The sequence below is a fragment of the Zalophus californianus genome, chromosome 8, assembly GCF_009762305.2.
Source record: "Zalophus californianus isolate mZalCal1 chromosome 8, mZalCal1.pri.v2, whole genome shotgun sequence".
Taxonomy (NCBI): domain Eukaryota; kingdom Metazoa; phylum Chordata; class Mammalia; order Carnivora; family Otariidae; genus Zalophus; species Zalophus californianus.
This window is the reverse complement of record NC_045602.1, coordinates 94407788-94430772: the sequence shown is the minus strand read 5'-3', so window position 1 is coordinate 94430772 and position 22985 is coordinate 94407788. Positions and strand designations below refer to the sequence as shown.

General features: G+C 37.2%; 1 protein-coding gene across 7 annotated transcripts in view; it reads right to left on the bottom strand.

Moving 5' to 3' along the window:
- RALGAPA2 (Ral GTPase activating protein catalytic subunit alpha 2) overlaps nucleotides 1-22985 on the bottom strand; it is a 341673-nt gene that overhangs the window by 158611 nt on the left and 160077 nt on the right. For all 7 annotated transcript variants that reach the window (XM_027624203.2, XM_027624204.2, XM_027624200.2 and 4 more), the window contains 4 exons: nucleotides 21425-21601; nucleotides 8342-8535; nucleotides 7510-7608; nucleotides 7120-7275 (listed from right to left, as the gene is read on the bottom strand). In XM_027624203.2, coding sequence (XP_027480004.1) covers nucleotides 7120-7275; nucleotides 7510-7608; nucleotides 8342-8535; nucleotides 21425-21601 — 626 coding nt within the window. The remainder of the gene's footprint in view (nucleotides 1-7119; nucleotides 7276-7509; nucleotides 7609-8341; nucleotides 8536-21424; nucleotides 21602-22985) is intronic.

Sequence of the window (22985 nt, the reverse complement as noted above, 5' to 3'; positions counted from 1 at the left end):
GCTTTTTGGCAATGTTGAGTGTTGAGCTCCAAAACATTCAATGGCTCCCCATTAGTCATGAGATGAAAACAATGCTGAATCCAGGCTCCCTACAGTGCTGCCTAGATTCATGTCTGCACATTATTTCCAGGCACATATTTAGAACTAATACAAACCACTCCAGTCACTGTTCCTTGAACATGGCCTGAGAAGGTCTGTATCTCTGACATGCGAAATTCCATCCTGCTTCCTGTACTATTTAAATCCTATCCATCCTTGAAAGTTCTGCTCAAATCGATTCCACCTCCTCTGTGAGCTGTTTTCAGACCAACTCAGCTAGAAGGGTATTCAACCCAGTTCAATTCCTATAAGGTGTGTACCAGTTATTTGGCTCTTCACACAAGGTGATGGGTACCACAGATACTCATGTGTATCATAATGCTGTCTACACCCTCAGAACCTGACAAGGTCGTTACAGTGGTGAGGAAAAATATTCAACATGAAAAGATTATTGAACCTTTTGCTATATTTAGGAAAGAACAATGTGACCCTAATAATAAATGCCTAAAAATAGATCAGAGGATCCAAGAAGGTGCAATGAGAGAGGGCCATCGTGGTCCTCTGGTCCAACTTACTCATTGGGTCTCTTGTGCTCAGGCAAGGGCCCCATGGCCAGTGGGTGACAATGCTGAGTCTCACTCCCAGGTCTCTCATCTCCCAATATGTGGTTTGCCAACCATAAAAGTCAAATGTTGAAAATATTTTAAAACCATCTTATATCCTGATGTCTTGGAAGATACATTTCCCCATTCTTAAAAACCTCAGGAATAAGGCCTGGGATTAGTCCTGTTTTTACTCACTGTAAAACCCTATAGTTTTAAAAAACTATTTTCAAATGAAGCTTTCATGTTAGCCTTCTAGAGTTCCTCCACCGATACACATCAAGGCTATTACTTAATCCTCTAAACATCAGTTAGACCTTTAAATTTATAAATATGCATTTTATCCTGGTAGCACTGAATCAAAATCCCATGAATTTAAACCTTGGTAACAATCACTTGCTGTACAGAATAAGCACTTTAGAGATATATTAGAATTATTTCCTTGGATATGAGATAAAACAAGGTCCCTAATTTGCCATCTTAATTCTGCACTTTTCCTGAAACTGAATACTCATTTATGTTTAGCCTTAAATATATTTATAAATTTATGTGTATTTAACACACAGTTCTAGTTATAAGTCTAAACTTTCAGCAAAGAACAATTCTTTGTCTAAGAAAAGGTGATGCAATTATTACATATCACTGCATGATACAGACTGTCTGGGGTTATTTAAAAGAGTCAGGTATGGCCAAGTTACAAGTATCACCCCTGCACCTTGCTTTCATAGCTCACTGCTGAGTCTTATGCTCACTGAGGAACCCCTTGGGATCTTTTTACAAACGAATGTTTATTATTATATTATTCCATCATATACCTCATGAGAGGAGGTTGTAACTTCCGTTAGGAAAATCATGAGCTATTCTGACTTCGAAGAACATTACTCTATATATGATGTTTAAAATTATGTTTTCTTTAATGTTGGTGTGGTAAAGAGTTCACTAAAATATGAAGTTAAATGAAAGCAAAAGGTTCCTAAAACAAGTTAAATATTCTTGGCTACAAAACGAATGGCTAAAATTAAGGGGGAAAAAAAGAAATGCTACAAGTGCATTTAGTGACTGAAATATGAGCCATGTTGATCATGTATCACCAGCGCTCAGCGTGGTACCTCGCATAGTAGCCACTGTCTGAGCCAGGTTCTTACTTGCAGGCAACAGAATCCACCCTGCTGCGATGAGGAGAAAAGGGATTTATATCAGGGCATTAGATGGCTTATAGAGTTTCTACAAGTGTCGGGGAACCAAGCATGAACCCTCCACAGCCTGGAACAAGGTGGCAAGTAGGAACGTCCAGCTATATACCAGCGTGATTCCAGCAGAGATGCTCCTGCCTGCCCTGGTCACCATGATGCAGGTTCCGGAGCAGAACCTCCCCATGACCCAGCTGCCGCCTGCCACTCCCTACGCGTGCTTCCCAGCGCCACCACCTAGGTGCCTCTGCTGGATGGGACCTGGGTGCATGTCGACCCAGCTGCAAGGAGCTGGGACACATATAGTTCAGCTTTTTAGCTTCCATCACAGAGAAGGCACAGTGGGCAGGGTGAGGAACGGGTAGAAAGTGAGCCAGGGGCAAGAGACACACAAAAAATGTTTCTGAATCACAAGAGAGTTAAATAAACATTTTAGTTAAGTCTGACCCATAGCATGGGGAGTGGGTATTTCTCCACATGTTCTGAAATTCCACACAATGCCTAATTCTTTTAGTCAAACCTTACGTTCAAAAGTAAGAAAATATATGGGGAAACAAAAACATTAACATCCTAACATATTAGAAAAAAAAATACACTCAGTTACTAGAACTGCTGTTCTTTTCCTCATACTCTTCAGTATTATTACAAGGGCTCACCCAACTGAAGGCTGTTGTGTCCAGGCTCTGAGTTGAGTGCGTTACATATTTTACCTCCTCAAAGTCTTCAAACAACCCTTGGAGGTAAGCAACAATTTCCTGCATTTTACGTATAAGGGGAGCAAGGCATAGTAAGGTCAAATGACTTGGCTAATAAGAGGAACAGCCAAGACTAGAGCCCAGACAGGCTGTCTTGAAGCCCATGCTCTTTAACTATTACACTATATCACACCATATTACACTTAGTCGTGACTTTATACTGTTATGATTCAAATTTGTCACTTGACGGTTACCTCCAGGCTGAATAATACATATTTCTCCACCTGAGAGAGGCCTCATGCTTTTTTGGTGTGTTAAAAAATTACAGATGAAAATGACAAAGACCTACATTTCCCAAAGTTTCTAGATGCAAATTTGCAACAATAATTTTACATTAATGTAAGCTTTGCCCTTAAAAGAGACTTTAACTTTGATGTGTAACAAACTGCACTAAGACGTTAAATCTGTAAGTCATTGTTAAAAAATAGTTTACTTATTTTAAGCAAAGAGAATGTTCCAGTCTTTGATATATGTTCTTAGAAACATGAAAATAAAATTCCTTTCCTCAACTGTCCTTTTCCATTTCACACATATTGATCTTTCCATATGTTTTAAATAACGATGAAATTAATAGGAACTGTTTTTAATAAACCCAAATCATGGTGCTTTTCAAGTCCAAATATTTGGGGGAAGACTGAGGTGAAAAAGCTGCTTAAGCATTAGGAAAAACTAAGAACAACCAAGAACAGCTTTAGAAGGGCAGTTGAAACATGGTGAGGAGCTGGGAAGGCAGCTGTGGAAAGCTATCTGGGGCTGGAGGTGGGAGGGTGCTCCAGTCAGGAGAGGGGTCTGAGGAGGGGAGCCAAGGCCTGAGCCCAGGTCAAACAAGACGGAAGGAGAAACAGGACCAAGGACTGACCGACTGCTTGACCGGCCTGTTAGCTGTGGATCAAGGGGGAAGACATGCCCTGTTGGAATAAGCCAAGCCTTGCCTCTGAATTCTAAAAACATTTTTTAATGTGTGGCATTGGGCAAAAGTTCTTGATATTTTTTGAACCTTTGTTATTTAAACAATGGGTCATGATATTAATCTAACTGAAGAATTGGTGGGATAACGTCATGCAGGTCCCAGTATAGAATCTGGCACTGTGGGTGCTGGGGAACTGAAGTCCCTCTGCTCCAGTCCCACCAGCCCACCAGACACAAAGCAGCTGGGCAGAGGGAAACCAACTGGAAAACCCTTCATAGGTAGGCTGGGTAGTCAGTCCCACAAGTCACCCCAAATTTTATTCATAATGTAGAGTTATTTTGAAAGTCCTTATGATCCTACATATTTTTGAAACCAGTAACAGGATCAATTTTTAAAAGAAATTCAGAGTGGAGGAAAAGTTTACAGCTATTTCAAAACATTTTCTCAATCATAAACCATAAACTCAAACTCCACAAGTACTTGGGAAAATACGAGTTGATAAGGTCATTGTTTTAGCTATTAAATTATTAAGTTATTAGAATAGCTAAACCTGGTCCAAACAAAAACAGCTGGCTTGGAACGCACTACATTTTGGCTGTTCAGTCTATGTACCATTATTATTTTTTTAAATACAGAAAGGACTACAATTATTTATATAATGAATTGGCTACCATATTAAATGAAACCATGGTTTCATCTGATTGTATCATAGAACACGGTCTGTGAGACATCTATTTTACAAATAGGTTTAAAAATAATATATCTTCAATTACTATAAGCACCCTTACACCTAGAAAAAAGATTTACCATCTTAGAGCTTATCTCCAATTTAACACTTTATTAGTCACTACTGACATAGTTTTGATACCCTCATATTTAGGAAAGCATTTGTAAAATGACTGTGCCACACCATCACGCTCACAGGGCCCTGGGCCTTGCAGCAGTTTTAAAGGCCAGCCGTGGCCAGTGAGCCGTACAGTGAGAGTTGTGCAGACAAGTGTGCCACCTAGAGGTGAAAGAAGGAAATTCACCTTGGATTTTATTTGTAAGACAAAACTAATAAATGTTAGACCATCTTAAGTTATTTGCTATTACTTATCTAAGAAGTAAGGAAAATTTTTTATAAGGTTCTCTCTGCAAGAACAAAGGCTTTCAGTAGCAGGCTAGTGACTCTTTGAGAGCTTTCACAAGGAGGAAACAAACCTTGAGATGGTACTAGTCACAGGTGCACAGTTCACCAATTAAAAAACTAAATTTAACTGTATTCTCTACAGTGAGTGCTTCTTGTCTTTTTATAATTAATATAATATCTGTTTTTCAGAAGAACACATAAGTTCTGGAACAACCACCATGATCCATTTAGGCATGTGGACCAAAAGTTAAACTAATTATCAGAGACATTTCTTACTTAAATGAGAAAAGTTTCTTTCATTAGAAGGTTTTCTGTGTAATTTTCTTCTGGAAAGAATAAGGTTTATTTAGAGTAATTCTGTTTGGCAGACAGTCAGGGCTTCTAAAACATATACCAATAATTGTTAAAGTTACAGCAAAACAGCCAATTCTATTAAGCACACATAAAAATTCAAGTGTCTAATGGCTAGACAATAAGCTGATTATAAAACAGATTTATGGCATCCCTGTTTTGTCTTAGGATGCTGGATATTGGGATCACTGCTAGCAATGGGCCAACACTTAAGATTTACGTATTTTACAATGAACTACAAAAGTTCAAGCTTAACCAAAAACATGGCATATATTAAAATAATTTTAAAATGAAAATGACTTTAAGTCATTATGTTTTGGGTTCTCAGACTCTTATCTCACCTCATGTTATTTCTTTTCCACCCCAACAGCCTTTAAAATAGAAGATGATTCTAAATTCACATCCATTTATGTGACTTTCTAGAAAACTCATTCTAGGAATACTAAGTGTTTGCTGCTGACTTCTAACTTGTTTTCATTAAATGAGAAAATTCTACAGTTGATTATTATTTCCAAGTAAATTTTTTTCCCTGCAAAATCTAAGCAAAATACCTCTTTAAAGTACTGTGTTGTTAACTAAACCTTTGTCTTTTCTGTCACTGAGGGATTTCGTTATGATCTGTGAGAGTTCATTCTCTTCCTTATTTATATCCCTCAATCTTCCACACACCCTAAGTCGCATCATTCTGTGAAAGATGCTTCCACCTGCAATGATGGCTACAAATATCTGAGCACAGAGTACAAACATTTCTGCTTTCACATCTCTATTTCTGCATTTATTTAGGAAATAAATGAGACTGTGGGTCCAAGTCCAGCCTGTTATATAGAGATGTCCTCTACACACTGCTGGAATTGGAGCAAGTATGACAAAGACAGCTCAGTAGGACAGTATGGTTATTACTTCAGATAAAAGCTCCATGATGAAAACTCATTGTGTATCAGGGGGTGTATTGCAAGAGTTTTAAATAGAGCTGAAGGGTCGAGAAGCTTCAAGAAGCATGTTCTAAAGCAACAGAGAAAAACTGGCTAATCTGGAGAATGACCTCTTACATGTATCCTACGAGTACCAAAAAGGTCTGTGTGTCTCTATTATACATTCAAAGAATAAAAAAAATGTAGAAAGGATGACTACTTGGTAGTTCGTGAATGATTCAAGGTCACTGATAAGTAGCTACAATTTCAAGGGTAAATTCTGAAACATTCTCCATACCTCTAATTGGTCAAGAAGCCTAGTAATAACATGGAATGCTTTAAAAGTTCTTGAATCTTTCCTATTCCTTCTTCCCATTCCCAGTGCTATCATCTTAATTCTCATCATTTTTAAATTCTATGTTCATTTAACCACTTCCTAATTAATCTGTCTTCAGGCCCAACCTCCCACTCTATCTTACCACTGTCACATTTTCAAATCCGTCTTCCAAACTGAGTCCAGAATAATCTCTGTGAAGTACAAACCAATCCTATCACTTGCCTGTTTGACATTCATACAGCAAATCAGGACTCAGAGTTCCTGTTCCCACTGGCAGGGCTCTTCCCAAGGGAGATAGGCCAGGGACTGGCCACATCCTACTCTGCACACCCAGGATCTATAAGAATGGGATGTTTCTAGTGGCTCCTTTGACCTTTCTGTTTCCTTTTTAACCACCCTTTGGAAGAAATTAAGATAACTCCTCATCTAGAAATGTCAGGACACCTAATTTATGAGTGAGGTCTTATACAAAAACATCCTACTAAAACAATAGTTTTCAAACACTTTTAAATGACCAGAATAATTTTCTGCAAATAATATCTACTGCAGAACCCCACCAAAAGTGGCTGAAAGAGCATTTTTGAATTTGACAACATAGGCTGAGGCCAGCTCATCTAGCACTATGTAAGCCACAGAATAAAGTTCAAATTTGGTTGGTGCAATGCAAGGTCAGTGGAGAAAAGAAACAGGGATGTGATGAAATCTGATTTACATTTTTGAAAGACCAATGTGGTTGCTGTGTGTAGAAGAGTTGAAACTACTGAGAATTTTAATGTGTTTGATGTATTTTCATGAACCCTAATTTAACCTACAAAAAGTCATATGTACTTTCCACCTTGTGGGCTTGTGTTTCCGCCTTGTGGACTACCGTGATAACAGAGTCACAGAATACCTGATCCTCGCTGGTTAATCCCAGGTGCATCACAAGGTAAAAATGCACCAGGAAGTCTGAGTTTGGCAGAACGTCCTGGCGTCTGGTCATCATGGCACAGATGAGTCTGTAGGCTTGTAGTTTGCCTTCCTTATATTCATTTGGCAACGTTGTCGCCTGCCAAGGAGATGAGGTTTAAAGATTTAATCAACTCCAGATGCAGAGCATTTCGACATTTCATTTACTTCTCAGTATTCCATAAGAGTTGTTTATGGAGATGAGGGATACAGTGGCTTTAGTAAGATTCAGCTTGTCTTCAAAACGTGCAGTCTTGGGCAATTACATTTTTTAAACTCAATTTCAGAAAGGAAGAGGAAATTGCAATAAAGGAATAAACACATATCCACTTGCCTTAAATAGCCATGATGCAAACATTCTGAGTGGTGGGATCAGGACTGGTGGAGACGGAGAAGACTGGTTATCCAGGCTTATTGCCAGATTATCCCGTATCTAAGTCAGAGAGAGGAGATTTTTAGGAAAGGCCATGCTTGGCTTATCCCAACAATATTTCAATATTGTGTTCCATAGTCAAATAGCTGCTTCTCGTTAAATTTCTGTACGTTGAGTGACAACCTACAACATTTACAATTTTTTCTTTTACTGTGAGATCTACTGTCATTTTGAATTGTGTGTCTCGCTTACTGGACATGGTTTTAGATTTAATACAAAACTAGGGCATTGTTTTCCCTTGAGTGTTAATGCCTGGGGAGGCCCTGATTTCTACATGGTAAGGAATGGCTTAACAAGTTATACTGTATAAATATAAATCGTTTTTGAAAAACAAAAATAGAAAACAAAAAACTTAATAACCTAGGGAAATCATACATTATAAACAAAAACCTGAATGGAAACTATGTATTCTAAGATTCTACCTTTGTAAAAATGTATTTACCCACAGAAATAAAACTACATACTGGTTATCTCTGTGGGATGATGATGTTAATTTTCTTCTATTTTTCTATATTTTTCAAATTTTGTACAATAAAACCAGCATCACTTTTAACTCTTCTGCATTTATAAAATGACCAAATTGTAAGTTATTATTTATTCTTTGACAATCAAACATACTTTGTCTACACACCTAATCTGTGTTGGAGAATACATTAATTGCAACACAGTTTCTATGTTACATGATAAATCAATTTACCCCTTTTAGAATAAAAGGTAATGTAGCAAGACATACCTTTGCTAGTTTGTACCAGAGTTCATAGAGATAGCCAAACACTTTGGCGTGAATCTTGGGTGACTGGATATTATTCACATCCCCGAGGATTCCCAAGATTCTTCGCCATAACACAGCAGCAGAGTCTGGGTGCCAACCAGTGAGGTTCCCTCCAGCAATTATACTACAGTCATCGGCAAGGCACTCACTGCTATCTATGGAGAAAAACACGTCTGTAAACACAATCTTGATTTCATCAGTACAATCTTTTCTCTTTAATGCAAATTACCGATGCTTGACAATTTATGTATTCAGAGTAAAATAATGAAGATGAAAAGTGTGCAATGGCTGACGATCTGAAAGGATAGAAAAGCTGAATCAATGAAGAAAGGTCAAATGACTTTGATTCCTCGAACTAACAGGGCAACAACCTAGAGATGGTAAAACAGTGTCTGGAGATCCTGGGAAGGGTTTCATAAAACAGGGGAGGGAGGGAAAGGAGGAGAACCTTGGGCAGGATAGGTAGGGAACAGGGCCATGAAAAATAGGTGGCCAGGGAAGACCTCATTGCTGGGGTGACATTTGTGGAGGCTGTTATTAACTCAGGTTTACTGGGGTATAATTTGCTTACAATAAATTTTATCCTTTTTACACTCAAGGAGTTTTCAGAAGTGTATAAATTACGTAACTGTTACCACAAACCGCCATGAAAATTGGTACAAGGAATAACCTCATCACTCCAAAAGTGCTCCTTTATAGTGAGTCCCCTCCCTCCCTCTTCTTCGCCCCTTGCAACCACTGCTGTTTTCTGTCCCTATAGTTTTGGTTTTCCAGAATGTCATATAAATGGAATCCTACAGTATATATTCTTTTAGTCTGGGTGCTGTCACACAGCTTAATGCATCTGAGATCCATCCATGTGGTTGTTTCTTCTTATTGCAGATGAATATTCCATTTTATGGATGTATCCCACTTTATCCATTCACCTGTTGAAGGACATTTGGATAGTTTCCTGTTTTTAATGATTATAAATAAGGTTACCATAAACATTTGTTTACAGGTTTTTGTGTGAATGTATGTTTATAGTCCTCTTTTTAAAGACCAGAATCACAAAATGACAGACAGTATTTCTTTGATATTTCTTCCTTTCAGTGGGCCATATCTTCCAGGGGTGCCTGAGAACGGGGCATGCCCTTACATATCTCAAAGTGTTTGTTCCCTGACTTGTAGTCCACAGTTTGGTTGGGTAGAGAATTCTATGATGGAAATGCTTTGCTCCAATTTTTTTATAGTTTCCTTTGTGATTTTAGCAGCATTCTGATGCTTGAAATTATTTCATGAAAAATTATTAACTATGCAAAATTTTAGTATCCTCTTTCTGTACCTAGTGTTCAGAAGCCTCATGAAGTACCCTGGTATCTATTTCCAGCCACTGTATTTGCCAATTCACTGGTGCTTTCAACTATAATACTCATATGTTGTACCTACTTCCATTGACTTGATTTTATTTCTGCTGTTATTATTTTTATTATCCATTATCCATTATTTTTAATATCCAAAAGCTCTTTCTTGTCTTCTGTTCCTTTTTATACCCTTGATCCTTGTTTCATGGATGCAATATATTCTTATTTCTCTAAAGATATTAATAGCTTTTAAAAATTTTATTTCTTCCCAGACTTCTCCTTTTTTTTGCTTTTTCATTCTAAATTTTAAAACATTTTATATTAATTTCAGGGGTACAATTCCATAATTCTATACATTACTCAGTGCTCATCAAGATTAAGTGCATTCTTAATCCCTTTGGTGGGGGAATGGGTGAAGGACTCCCCCATTTTTTTCAAACTCCTTTTAAGATATGCTCCACCCTACTTCATCCCATATTCTTATATTTGTCTCAAATTTTTCGTATTAGACATCCTCTTCAAATGGCTGGGGATCCTTGGCTCTCTGTTCATATTTAAGAATGGTCCACAAAGAGCTGAAAGGAAGTGTAGTGCACAGGTATGATCTTTGTTGAGTTTCACCATGTTCTCAGAGAACCTCAGACATACATATCTTTAGGGTTTTAGGTTCTTTTTTTAGAACTCAAATTCTAGGAAAAAGATTCTCCACTGCTCAGAGTATGCAAAATCTTATTTAGTTCCTTTGTTTTCAAGATAGCACCTCTACACTCAGCTCAGTATTGGTGACTCCAGGCCAGAAACCTAATTTATTTGCTCTTCCTTCTGGGATTAAGTTCTAACAATCTTTTTTTTTTTTTTTTTTCCAAATTGAGGTTTTTTTTATGTTATGTTAATCATCATTAGTTTTTGATGTAGTGTTCCATGATTCATTGTTTGCATATAACACCCAGTGCTCCACGCAGAATGTGCCCTCTTTAACACCCATCACCAGGCTAACCCATCCCCCCACCCTCTCTTAAACAGACTTACAGTCTTCCTGGTTTTACCTCCTGCTTCTATAGCTACCTCTTACGGGCAATTTTCTAAGCCTTTTAGAGAACCTGCAGTAACTATAGTCAGGTTGCTTCTTGGCTTTCCCTTGTACTGACACAAGATTCGGTGTTCTCAGGTCTGCCGATGCCTTGGTCACGTCTGGTCACTACTGTCTTTTTTCCTGCCATCCTTGTCCTTGTGGATTTATGTCTAACTTAATATTAGACAAATGTCTAATTTAACATCCCCTATTGCTAACACCTTATGTAAGTATGGTACATCTACTATGATTAATGAACCAATGTTGAAACATTGTTATGTAAAGTCCATACTTCATTTAGATCTCTTTAGTTTTTAACCTATTATCTTTTTTTTTCCTGTTCCAGGAGTCCATCCAGGATACATTATATTTAATTTCATGTTTCCTTCACCTCCTCTTGGCTGTGTCCTTGTTTTTGATGACCTTAATTGTTTTGAGGAGAACTGATCAGGTATTTCATAGAATGTTGTTCAATTGGGATTTGTCCTCTGTCTTTCTCATGATAGGTTTTTTTTTCATATTATTCTTCTTTGCTTTCGCATTTCTGAAGTGAACTTCTCTTAGCTCTGATGTATGTATGATGTTTTCCCAATATTCTTGGACTTCATTTGCTAATACTTTAGTTTATTTGTTGATATGTTTTTTAAATTTAATTTATTATGTTAGTCACCACACATCATTAGTTTTTGATGTAGTGATCATGATTCATTGTTTACATATAACACCCAGTGCTCCATGCAGTATGTGCCCTCCTTAATACCCATCACTGGGCTAACCCATCCCCCCACCCCCCACCCCTCTAACACCCTGTTTGTTTCTCAGAGTCCATAGTCTCTCATGGTTCATCTCTCCCTCCGATTCCCCCCTTCACTTTCCCTTCCTTCTCCTAATGTCCTCCATGTTATTCCTTATGTTCCACAAATAAGTGAAACCATATGATAATTGACTTTCTCTGCTTGACTTATTCACTTAGCATAATCTCCTCCAGTCCCATCCATGTTGATATAAAGTTGGGTATTCATCCTTTCTGATGGCTGAGTCATATTCCATTGTATATATGGACCACATCTTCTTGATCCATTCATCTGTTAAAGGGCATCTCGGCTCTTTCCACAGTTTGGCTATTGCAGACACTGCTGCTATGAACATTGGGGTGCATATGGCCCTTCTTTTCACTACATCTGTGTCTTTGGGGTAAATACCCAGTAGTGGAATTGCTGGATCATAGGGTAGCTCTATTTTTAATTTTTTGAGGTACCTCCACACTGTTTTCCAAAGTGGCTGTACCAACTTACATTCCCACCAACAGTGTAAGAGGGTTCCCCTTTCTCCACATCCTCACCAACATTTGTTGTTTCTTGCCCTGTCAATTTTTGCCATTCTAACTGGTGTAAGGTGGTATCTCAATGTGGTTTTGATTTGAATTTCCCTGATGGCTAAGGATGATGAACATCTTTTTCATATGTCTGTTAGCCATTTGTGTGTCTTCTTTGGAGAAGTGTCTGTTCTTCTGCCCATTTTTTGACTTGATTATTTGTTTTTTGGGTGTTGAGTTTGAGAAGTTCTTTATAGATCTTGTATACCAGCCCTTTATCTGTAGTGTCATTTGCATATATCTTCTCCCATTCTGTGGGTTGCCTCTTTGTTTTGTTGACTGTTTCCTTTGCAGTGCGGAAGCCTTTTATCTTGATCAAGTCCCAAAAGTTCATTTTTGCTTTTGCTTCACTAGTCTTTGGAGATGTATCTTGAAAGAAGTTGCTGTGGCTGATGTCAAAGAGGTTACTGCCTATGTTCTCCTCTAGGATTTTGACGGATTCCTGTCTCACATTGAGGTCTTTAATCTATTTTATCTTTGTGTATGGTGTTAGAGAATGGTCGAGTTTCATTCTTCTGCATGTGGCTGTTCAATTTTCCCAGCACCATTTATTGAAGAGACTGTTTTTTTTCCATTGCATATTTGTTCCTGCTTTGTTGAAGATTATTTGACCATAGAGTTGAGGGTCCATATCTGGGCTGTCTATTCTGTTCCATTGGTCTATATGTCTGTTTTTGTGCCAGTACCATGCTGTCTTGGTGATCACTGCTTTGTAATATAGCTTGAAATCAGGCAACATGATGCCTCCAGCTTTGTTTTTCTTTTTCAACATTTCCTTGGCGATTCGGGGTCTTTTCTGATTTCATACAAATTTTAGGATTGTTTGTTCCAGTACTTTGAAAAATGTCATTGGAATTTTGATCGGGATGGCATTGAAGGTATAGATTGCTCTGGGTAGCATAGACATTTTAACAATGTTTATTCTTCCAATCCATGAGCATGGAATGTTTTTCCATCTTTTTGTGTCTTCTTCAATTTCTTTCATGAGTGTTCTGTAGTTCCTAGAGTATAGATCCTTCACCTCTTTTGTTAGGTTTATTCTGAGGTATCTTATGGTTTTTGGTGCTATTGTAAATGGAATTGTTTCTCTAATTTCTCTTTCTACAGTTGCATTGTTAGCGTATAAGAAAGCAACTGATTTCTGTGCACTGATTTTGTATCCTGCCACATTACTGAATTGCTGTATGAGTTCTAGTAATTTGGGGGTGGAGTCTTTTGGGTTTTCCACATAAAGTATCATGTCATCTGCGAAAAGAGAGAGTTTGACTTCTTCTTTGCCAATTTGAATACCTTTTATTTCTTTTTGTTGTCTGATTGCTGTTGCTAGGACTTCTAGTACTATGTTGAACAATAGTGGCAAGAGTGGGCATCCTTGATGTGTGAGATGGACTCTTTTTCCTTTTTCAATACTGACCTTGTCTGATTTTATTGTCAAGGTATCATAAGGTAAATAACAGAATTTAGGGAGCTTTCTTTCTAATCTCTGGAACAGGAGAAGATAGGTTCTCTTCTATTTGAAGCTTCAGTAAAACAGGGAATTGTCCTTTATTTTTATAAATCTATTCAAATTAACCTACTATATTGTTTTTTAAAACTTACATTGTTTATAGCTCTGTTCCCTTTTCACCCTCATTAATTTTTCCTTGATTAATTGTGCCTATTTGTCTATTTTATTCTTTTAAAGGGTGGTTTTTGATTGTCTTTGCTTTCTAATGTATATGTGCATGCTCTTAGCTTTATTAGTTCCTTTTTTATTAACTTCTATATGTTATTATGCTGCCATTCTTTTCCTAATTTTTTGAATAGGACACACAGATCAATAATTTTCTCTTCTCATATACACACCTAAGGCCATTTTTTTCCCCTCCATATAAGTCTTCAGCTACAATCTAGGGATTTTGATATGTAGCCTCCACTGTAGTTCAGTTTGAAATATTTTCTAATTCACAGTTTAATTTCTTTTTGGACTTAATTTATTTGAAGTGCAGTTTTTAGTTTCTTAATGCATTTTTCTTTTATCTTTTTGTTCTTAATTTATTTCATCATATTCAGAGGATGTGGTATAGTTTCAAAGCATGGACGTGTTGAGACTTAATGAACTAATTGGTCAATTTCTGTAAATGTTCCATGTGCTTTTAAAAATCACATGTATTTTTAATTTATTTCAAAGTTTTTTATATATATCCATTCAATCAGTATTAATTATATCATGTACTTCTTCTCTATTCCAATGTTTTTTCTGCTTAACTCATCAATTAATGAGAACTCATTAAAATTTCCTACTACGATTATGGTTTTATCAGTAGTTCCTTGTAATTCTGTCCAATTTTGCTTCATATATCTGGAGGCTATGAAGTTCATATAAATTCAGAATTACTGCTCTAATAAGTCATTTCTGCTTTAAAGTTTATGTGACTGACATACATATAGTTAGCAGTCTGTCTTTCTTCCTAGCTACCCATGTATTTATTTACTTACTTAGGATCTTCCTGTACATCATGTTAGGGTTACCTCTTGTAAACATCATATGGCTGGGTTTTATTTCTTCAGTCTAACCCAAGAGCTTCCGATTTTAACTGCAAGTTTACATGGTTTGTATTTATTATAGTTGCTGACTTATTTGATTTCATTTCTAACATCTTACTTTCAGCTTCCTATTTAAGTCACCTTGTTTTGCTTCTCTCTCTCTTTTTAAGTTTGTTTGTTTATTTAAACAATCTCTACCCAATATGGGGCTCGAACTCACAACCCCAAGATCAAGAGTCAGCATGTTCTTCCAACTGAGCCAGCTAGGCACCCTGCTTTGCTTCTCCTTTGAACCTTTGGAGGGAGTTTAAAGAGTTGTGTCTCACCTTCATCACTAATCCCCTTTCTCTACTGTCTTGCAATATACATTCTGAATGTAATCATTCCCAAAGTTCTGTTCCTCACCCCACACAAGTGGAGACAGACTGATTTCTAGGCAATTATCAACACCCATTTGAGTGTCATTTAAGTATATAAGTTGGTCAAAGAAATAGAAGCACAATTTATGGATGTGAGGAACTCAAGGAGCCAACAAGCAGCAAGGAGTTAACCTGACAAGGAGCCAGGGCAGATCCAAGAACAGTTCTGTATCCTTCAACACTGTACCCACAACAGTTGCTGATAGCTTATTATATTAGTTATGGAAAGATTCCAAGACACTGAACAAAGGATTTAATAAGGATGGCACATAGTGTCATGGAAAGGCCTTCCAGAACACAGAAGCACTGTTCCTTCTTAGAGGAAAACACATCTTTATTTCCCACAGTGGTATCATATAATCAGTTGAGGAGACACAATACAATGTGCAGATATAATCCAACTGGAATTCCTATATACTGTGCCTGAAAGACAGGAGGTAGAGACAGCAAAAGCCTAATTATGGGCCTTCTAGGTTCCTGACTTCTATAAAGCCTCAGAAAAGAGACCCCCTCCTAATGTTTAATCAGTAAAATAAGTGCATCTGTCAGTCTGAGAAGTTATGCTGAAGCCTTAATGAATGCTTATAAATCAACATAAGCCCCCAAGTGAACAAATAGCATAATATGGCATTTATTTTTCTCATAAACAATGTCATCATGTCTTTAATCTCGAGGGGTAAAAAAAAAAAAAAAAAAAGGTAAGGGGATTAGATGATTTACAGCTTTGTTTCATCCCTTAGTACCACCCAAAATGCAGCCATCCAAAGAGAGATCAGTCCCCAGCACTCCAATCACACTGAACTCTGGCTGAGTAACACTCCAAGTAAATGTAGGCCAGGTACCTCATCACCTGAATGTCCCTGCTACCTGCCAACTAATACTGTCTCAGTTATGAAAGAATCCCATGTAGAAAGTCTGTTTTAATACTGCTTTGCTCTCAGAAAAATTTATACCTCAATGATAAAATCCTAGGAAACATCCTTCACTACATTATCGAAATGTGTTGAGTCCTTTAGAAGTATTTGAAGTGACTGCATGCTCAATATTACTGTGAAATTTTTTAAAATGAATTGAAATGTTTTTGCCCAAAATTATTCCACTCATGGCATAAGTAACAGAACAGATGCTGACATTTTACATGTAGATGGTTCCTCAGTGAAGCAGCACTTAATTAAAAATGGGGATGAGAGATTTCAGAAAATTTCATGTTCACCCTAAAAATACCAAGTATTTATTTTCTTTTTTATGAACAAGCTAGCATGCTAGTCTAGTATTGTTCTGTTTCATTATTACTAAATGCTAAAGAGCCATTTAAAAATTTTATTAATGTGGAAATTCTCACAAACAAAATCATATCATCTTTCTCCAAACACACATGATTTTAGCAGAGAAATCTAAAGTATAGAACTTTGCAAATATGCAAAGGATTTTAGCTATGAAATATCCTGGTAATTGGTAAAACAGGCCCATGGAGATTTCACATGGCTGCAGTTTTATATAGTCTTGGTAGAATGTTGAAGAAACATAGCTGGCACTTTGCAGATGAATTTCCCTTTCAATTTGAAAACTAAACAAAAGGCACAAACCCAAAGGCTCGACTGAAACACCTTCATTCTGGGACCAGAAAAATCAGGCCTGGATTTTGATGATCAAAAGTGGTGAAGTAGCTGGTTGGTGTTCTGTTGACCACCATTACAGCCTGACTCTCCTCTTCTTCCTCATCTGCTTTCCAGACATTGTTCATTTAAAAGATTTTAGAAGGTGAGCAACCAGTCCCCTGGTAGTCTATCACTGTTATTTTTCTTTATAATATTTCATGACTTCAAAGTAGATCAAAGCCTAATGAAAATGCCAAAAGTGTGCACAATGGCAGAGAATGCTCACAAACCTTGTACCTGCAAAAACAGTTTTGGTGGCAGGTAACAGTGAATGCAATTCACATGCACAGCTATAATTAAAAGCATAAGTGGTAAAAAGATTTTTATAACATTTGGAGGCAGGACTGTGATAAATACATTAAATGAAAGAGATTTTGAAACTGAATCTTACATACTTTTTATTCTTAAAAAAGGTTAAAATTTAATTTCTGTTTTTAACTAAATAACACAGTAGCCTGCAACTTAAAGCTTATTCAGTTATTGATTCAAGTATTTATTGAATGTTCTCTCCTGCTATGCACCATTCTAGGAGTCAAGAATCTGCTGTGACCACAACTGACAACCCCTCACTCCTAAAGCTTATATTCCAGTGGGGTAATACCAAAGAGCCTCCTTCAAATAAACTGAATATGTTTGATACAATATCTTACTGAGTCTTATCTTAAAATGTATCACTGACCTGACAGGAACCTGGAAAGGAAAGAGCACCAAAGCTGGCTTGTACCCTTTGGAGTTCTGTAAACCTTTGGAATTCTTAAAGTTTTTCTGATAATGAAAAAATCTTAAGTATGCTAAAGTTGAATTAATGATTGATATTTTTCTCATTGATATTGATAATGATTGATGGCTTTTTTTTTTATCTTAAGAAAATCTTCCCTAACTCAAGGTCTTAGACATGTTTTTAGAAAATGTTTTCTTCTAAAAGTTTTAAAATCTTTTCACATTTCAGTATTCTATCCATCTGTGAGCATGGTGTGAGGTAGGGATTCTATTTCGTTTTTCTCCGTATGGCTAAATACTTGTCCACAGGTATTTGTTGAACAATATATTCTTTTCTTGTCAGATCTGGAATGCCAAGTCTTTCATATATCACAATTCCATGCCTGTGTGGATTCAATATGTATTTTATATTCCATTCCATTAGTCTTAGTTGTCTATCCCTGTGATTAAAGCTTTCTTTAAAAAACTCTATAACACTTATCTACTGCTTGTGGCTATCAGGATAAATGTCTTCTGTCTTCTTGGTAAGCTCTTAAGTCAGACATGGCTATTACTTATTCATCTTTTTATTTCTTATAGTATAAATATCAGTATTTCTAGGTTGTAAATTATTTGCTAAATAAGAGATGAGGTCAATAGCAATACTGCTTCCTAGCTATAAAGTCATAAATATTTCCCTCCAAAATCATTACCTCAACAGAACAAAATTTATGTATGTATAAGCTATATTTTATTATTTTCTGTATTCTTGATGCTCTGCCATCTAGGGTTTTCCTGACCAGGAAGAGACTGCCCCTCCCAGGGTTAGTTAACTCCTGGAGATAGCAAACAGTTCATGCGTCTTTCATACGTAAATCCACCAATCCAACACTCACACTTCCCAACTACCTCCTTTATCTAGCTCCTACACATCAAAGCCTAAGCACCCCAGGATCAGGAACCAGACAACCAGTCAATGTTCCCAAATCAGTTGAATTTATTCAAACTAGCCAATCCTAAATGTGCTTCGCCAGCCTTGCCTTGAAAAGACAATAAAGGCTGTTGTCCATGTTTCCTTCTCTCTCCCCTCTCCTGATCAATCCTGATGCTTCCCCATGTGTCTCCCCGACCTTGCCCCAGCATGGCATACCATGGCCCTGTTTCTACGGACCTATGAGTATAAACTTGTTCCTTCACAACAATCATTTCCATGTCTTCATGTCTTGCCATACTTGATTAAAATAAATCCCCATTTTGAAATGAAGAAAAATAAATTTAGCTGTTATTTTCAGGAAACATGTAATAATGTAAACAAGAAAACAAATATAAAACTATTAGCTTTGCCAGTGATGAAGGAATTCAAGATTTTAGAAGCAGTTTATTATCCTAAATATTTGATAACTGGTAGGATTATTTAATAAGAAAGAAGGATACACTCAAATTGTTTGATCATTCTCTTTGCATGTCCTAAAGATCAGGCTAACATGAGTTTTATTTTGTACATTTATGAAGAAATTGTTCTCTTAAGAACAGAAAGTTAAATTCAGAACTGTGATAATCCTTAAACCTTATCATATTACAGTTTGTCCTTTTCACAGATGACAAGATGAACTATTGAACTGAGTGTACTGAGTCTCTATATTAGTATTTCAAAGAAGAACAAAGTATTTGGAGGAGTTAATCACAACACAGAGTACATCATATAAAATTACCTCACACAAGTTTATTAAATTGACCTGTCCCATGCATACTCTGAAATGGGATCAAAACTAATCTTTCCAAAGGACATACAAAAGAAGTAGGTACCCAATTTTCTTTCTTTTCAATAAAAATAATTAAAACTAGTTCTTGTTTAAGTAAATTCAACTTACTGAAAATTCACTACTGCCTTTGACAGTACTATGATGATAATTTCCCTTGGATAATCTGTATACTGGACCCAAAGAAGCCATTTATTTCATAAATATATAAATAATTCTCAAATAGTTTAAGGGGGTTGCAGTTGTAATTTGAACAACAATGCAGTAGAAAGGAGTAGACATAGCGCTGCACTGGAGTCAAAACACTTTGGAAGCCAGTTCCAACTCTGGCAATTACTTTCTAGACAGACAATATGATTTCTCTGTGTCCCAGTTTCTCCATTTCTAAAGCAACATTTATAAGACTTGGCCTGCTTACCATCCAGAATCAGAGAGGATGCCTCAAAATTCTTTGTAAACTGTTAAATCCCTTACAAATTTACAGTATTATTATTTAAAATTATTACATATATCTATATATCATTATATGTAAAACATTTTAACTCGTTTTTAAAAGAATCAAAAATTCGAGAAGCACGAATTGCTATCCAGTAATTTATAAAACTAAGCACACAATTTTGCCAATCATTTTCTCATTGACTCTGCAAAGCTTCTACCATTGGCAGCTTTGAATGCATAAACCAAAGATTTTCACTGTCTTTTAAGGACAGCACTGAAATATTATAAGGCAATGCATTATTCACTTATGGCTAAATGGTTTGTTTTTCTTCGTTCATGAATCTATTCTATTATTAAAATACCACACATTAAATACACATTAAGATCATACTTCTTGATCTTATCTATCTCATAGATAAACGATTTTATTCAACATCATTTTTCTATGTAAATTTTATGAAGTTTTGATGTTAGTCCATCAGCAATTTCCAAGAACATTAGAGACTACTTAGTTAAATTTTATAAAATAATTATAATGAAAACAAAAGTTTCCTTGGTTAAAAAAAAACTAAGGCAAAATTTTAGCCTTTATTTATAATTTTAAAATGATTTTTAGCATTTTAATAACACTTTTTACTCAACTTGTGCTTTTTAGTTTGTTGTTGTTTTCCTAAAAGATATCTGCACATAAGTATGAATATGGTGGGCCAGGAAGGACTTGTGTGTGTATGTGTGTGTGTGTGCGTGTGTGCACACGCGCGCATGTGTATAGCTAAAACTGCAGAGTGCTTCCACATGCACTGTTCTGTGCACCTGGCTTATGTGTTTACATATTTATTCCTCCAACAACCTTATAATAGGGACTATTACTATCTACATTTTACAAAATTGACAGAGAGATTAACTTGCTCAAGGCCACCCAACAATTAGTTGGCAAAGCCTGGATGCAGATCTAGAAAGTTTGCCTCTGTAGTCCATTCATGAATCTTATAAAATATAATACTCAGGGGAGAAGAGTAGCAAAAAACACAGAATATGATATCATTTTTTAGAAGTCTAAAATCTAAATGACATGATACATGGTTTCAGGATGCAGATATATGTGGTTACACTACAAAGAAATCAAGGGAATTATTATTGAATAAATTGGGGCACCTAGGGCAACTGGATGAGGAAAGAAGGGAAGGGACTTGAGAAGGACCTACAGAGAACTTCACTGGTGTGGGAGCCATTCTATTTCTTAGGTTGGGTAGCAGGCTCACACATGATCATTTTATTACTATGGCCCATAACTTCCATATAGGTCACAACTTACCTTGTATGTGTCAAACGTTTTATTGTAAAAATTAAAGAAAATATTAATCAATAAGCTATTCAGACTCTTTGACTCATTCTGGATTTGTGATACATGTGAGTTGGATAAATCACTCTTCTCTGTTTCCAGAGTCAAGCAAATTTGGTCAGGGATGGCAAAGGCTTGGCATGAGTAGCATCACTCGCTCCCATGGTGGACAGTGGTCATCAGCATGGCCTGCTTCCTCCTGTGTCTGACCACTGTTTTAGGATCTTTTCCACACTGGACTTGGAGAATTCATGACTGATTATGTACATGTGGTGGGGGCTGCCACACCAATTTGGCTGGAAGTAGCACCCCATCATCATTGTGCTAAAGGATTCCTAGAATTCTTGCAACTGGGAAACTCTGGGATTCCCAACTGGTCACACTGGTGCCTCTTTTTCAAAGATGCAGTTACCTGTTAAGTTCGAAGCATCGGTGGGACTCAGTTGTAACCAATGGCGGGCATCGGAGTCAGTCACAGCATCTGTGGGAGTGTTCAGTTCTGGGTCTTCCTCACAGGTTAGCCATGGGCTCATGGACAGCTCTGCCTCATTGTTATAGCCCAGAGCTCTGTCACTGCTCATACCTTCACCTGGCACAATGGAAGAACCGAAGTCTGAGATAACAAATAGCTGCAAATCAGAATGTTCCCAATCACCAACACGTGAGTAACTCAACAGCTGATACAGCAGGAATCGTTCAGGGGCTGGGGGCTCAAAAGCTGATGTTGTGGCGATCTTGGTCAACAAAACAAAGCTCCTAGGTGCAGGGCATTAATGGTCATTATGAGCTCCCCTACATATCACCAAGTGACAATCTTTTCAAGGGAGTCTTCAATATCCCATATCCCCAAAAGATTACATCAAGTCGTTCAGCTTTCTACTGCAACCTACTCAACTACGAAAGGGCACAGGTGGAAGAAGAAGATGGGAATTCCTTTCACCACAAATGCAAGTTTATTCTGCCAGCTACAAGAGCCTAAGGATGCTTTTTACCTTGAGTTCGATGTTTAGACCTAAACCCAGTGTGAATCACCCAGGCTCATTGGGGGATGAGATGTCCAACTGCAAAAGATTTTCTCTAAAAGAAATTCTCCCCTTTAAACACTAAAAAGTTCTAATTTGTCATAATACAATGATGCTTTCAAAGGCTATTAAGCCTTATAGAGTTATTTAGTCTGACACAAAACAGACCTAGACAGTCTGGTCCTCCAAGTCTTCTGTCTACTTCCTAACAGTTTTATGTGTCTACCCTTCCTGTCTGCTCTTTGCATTCACTGTTGACAGTCCCTCAGCCTTGCTGCTTCTAATCTGCTGTCCTCTCTTCACGTGCCAAGAGCTGCAAGTTGTCCCAGCCACCAGATAAACTGAAAGTTGCCCCAGTAACCAACGTGTCAGGTCCCTACCTTCATCTGCCACAGAACTCCAAGCCAACAGGGTCTGAAGCCTAAGAGGAGCTCCTCTGCCTCTACCAGAAGCACCCTAGATCTGCAGGAGTTGTTTACTACGCTTCTGAGAAGGGGGCAGCCAAGCAGCTGACTTTAGGGAAGCAGATTATTAGGGCCAGTCCACATACAGTATATGATATGTCTAAGGATTTGAATCAAATTTCATTTTTTAAATACTTATACCATTGACTTCAATGCACTTCTGAAGCATTTTGCTCCTAGCCTGTGGGAACTTTCTGGGGAAGATCACTTTTCCTTCTGGGTCTGTTTGCTCACCCAGCCATTGGCCTTGCTTGTGCCTCTCACCTGGAGAAAGGCCCAGGGTGGAATGACAGGCCTCTATGGCACACATAATGGACTGGATCTGTTTTACTGTACGTGTACCATCCATCAATCCTGGGATTCCAGAAATAAAAATGTCCCAATTCACAACCATGTCTCTTCAAAGGATAAGGTATCATACAAATCAGAAAGTAGAAGAAAACAAAATAGATCGACTCTGAAGTTGGATGAACAGAGACTGCATTTC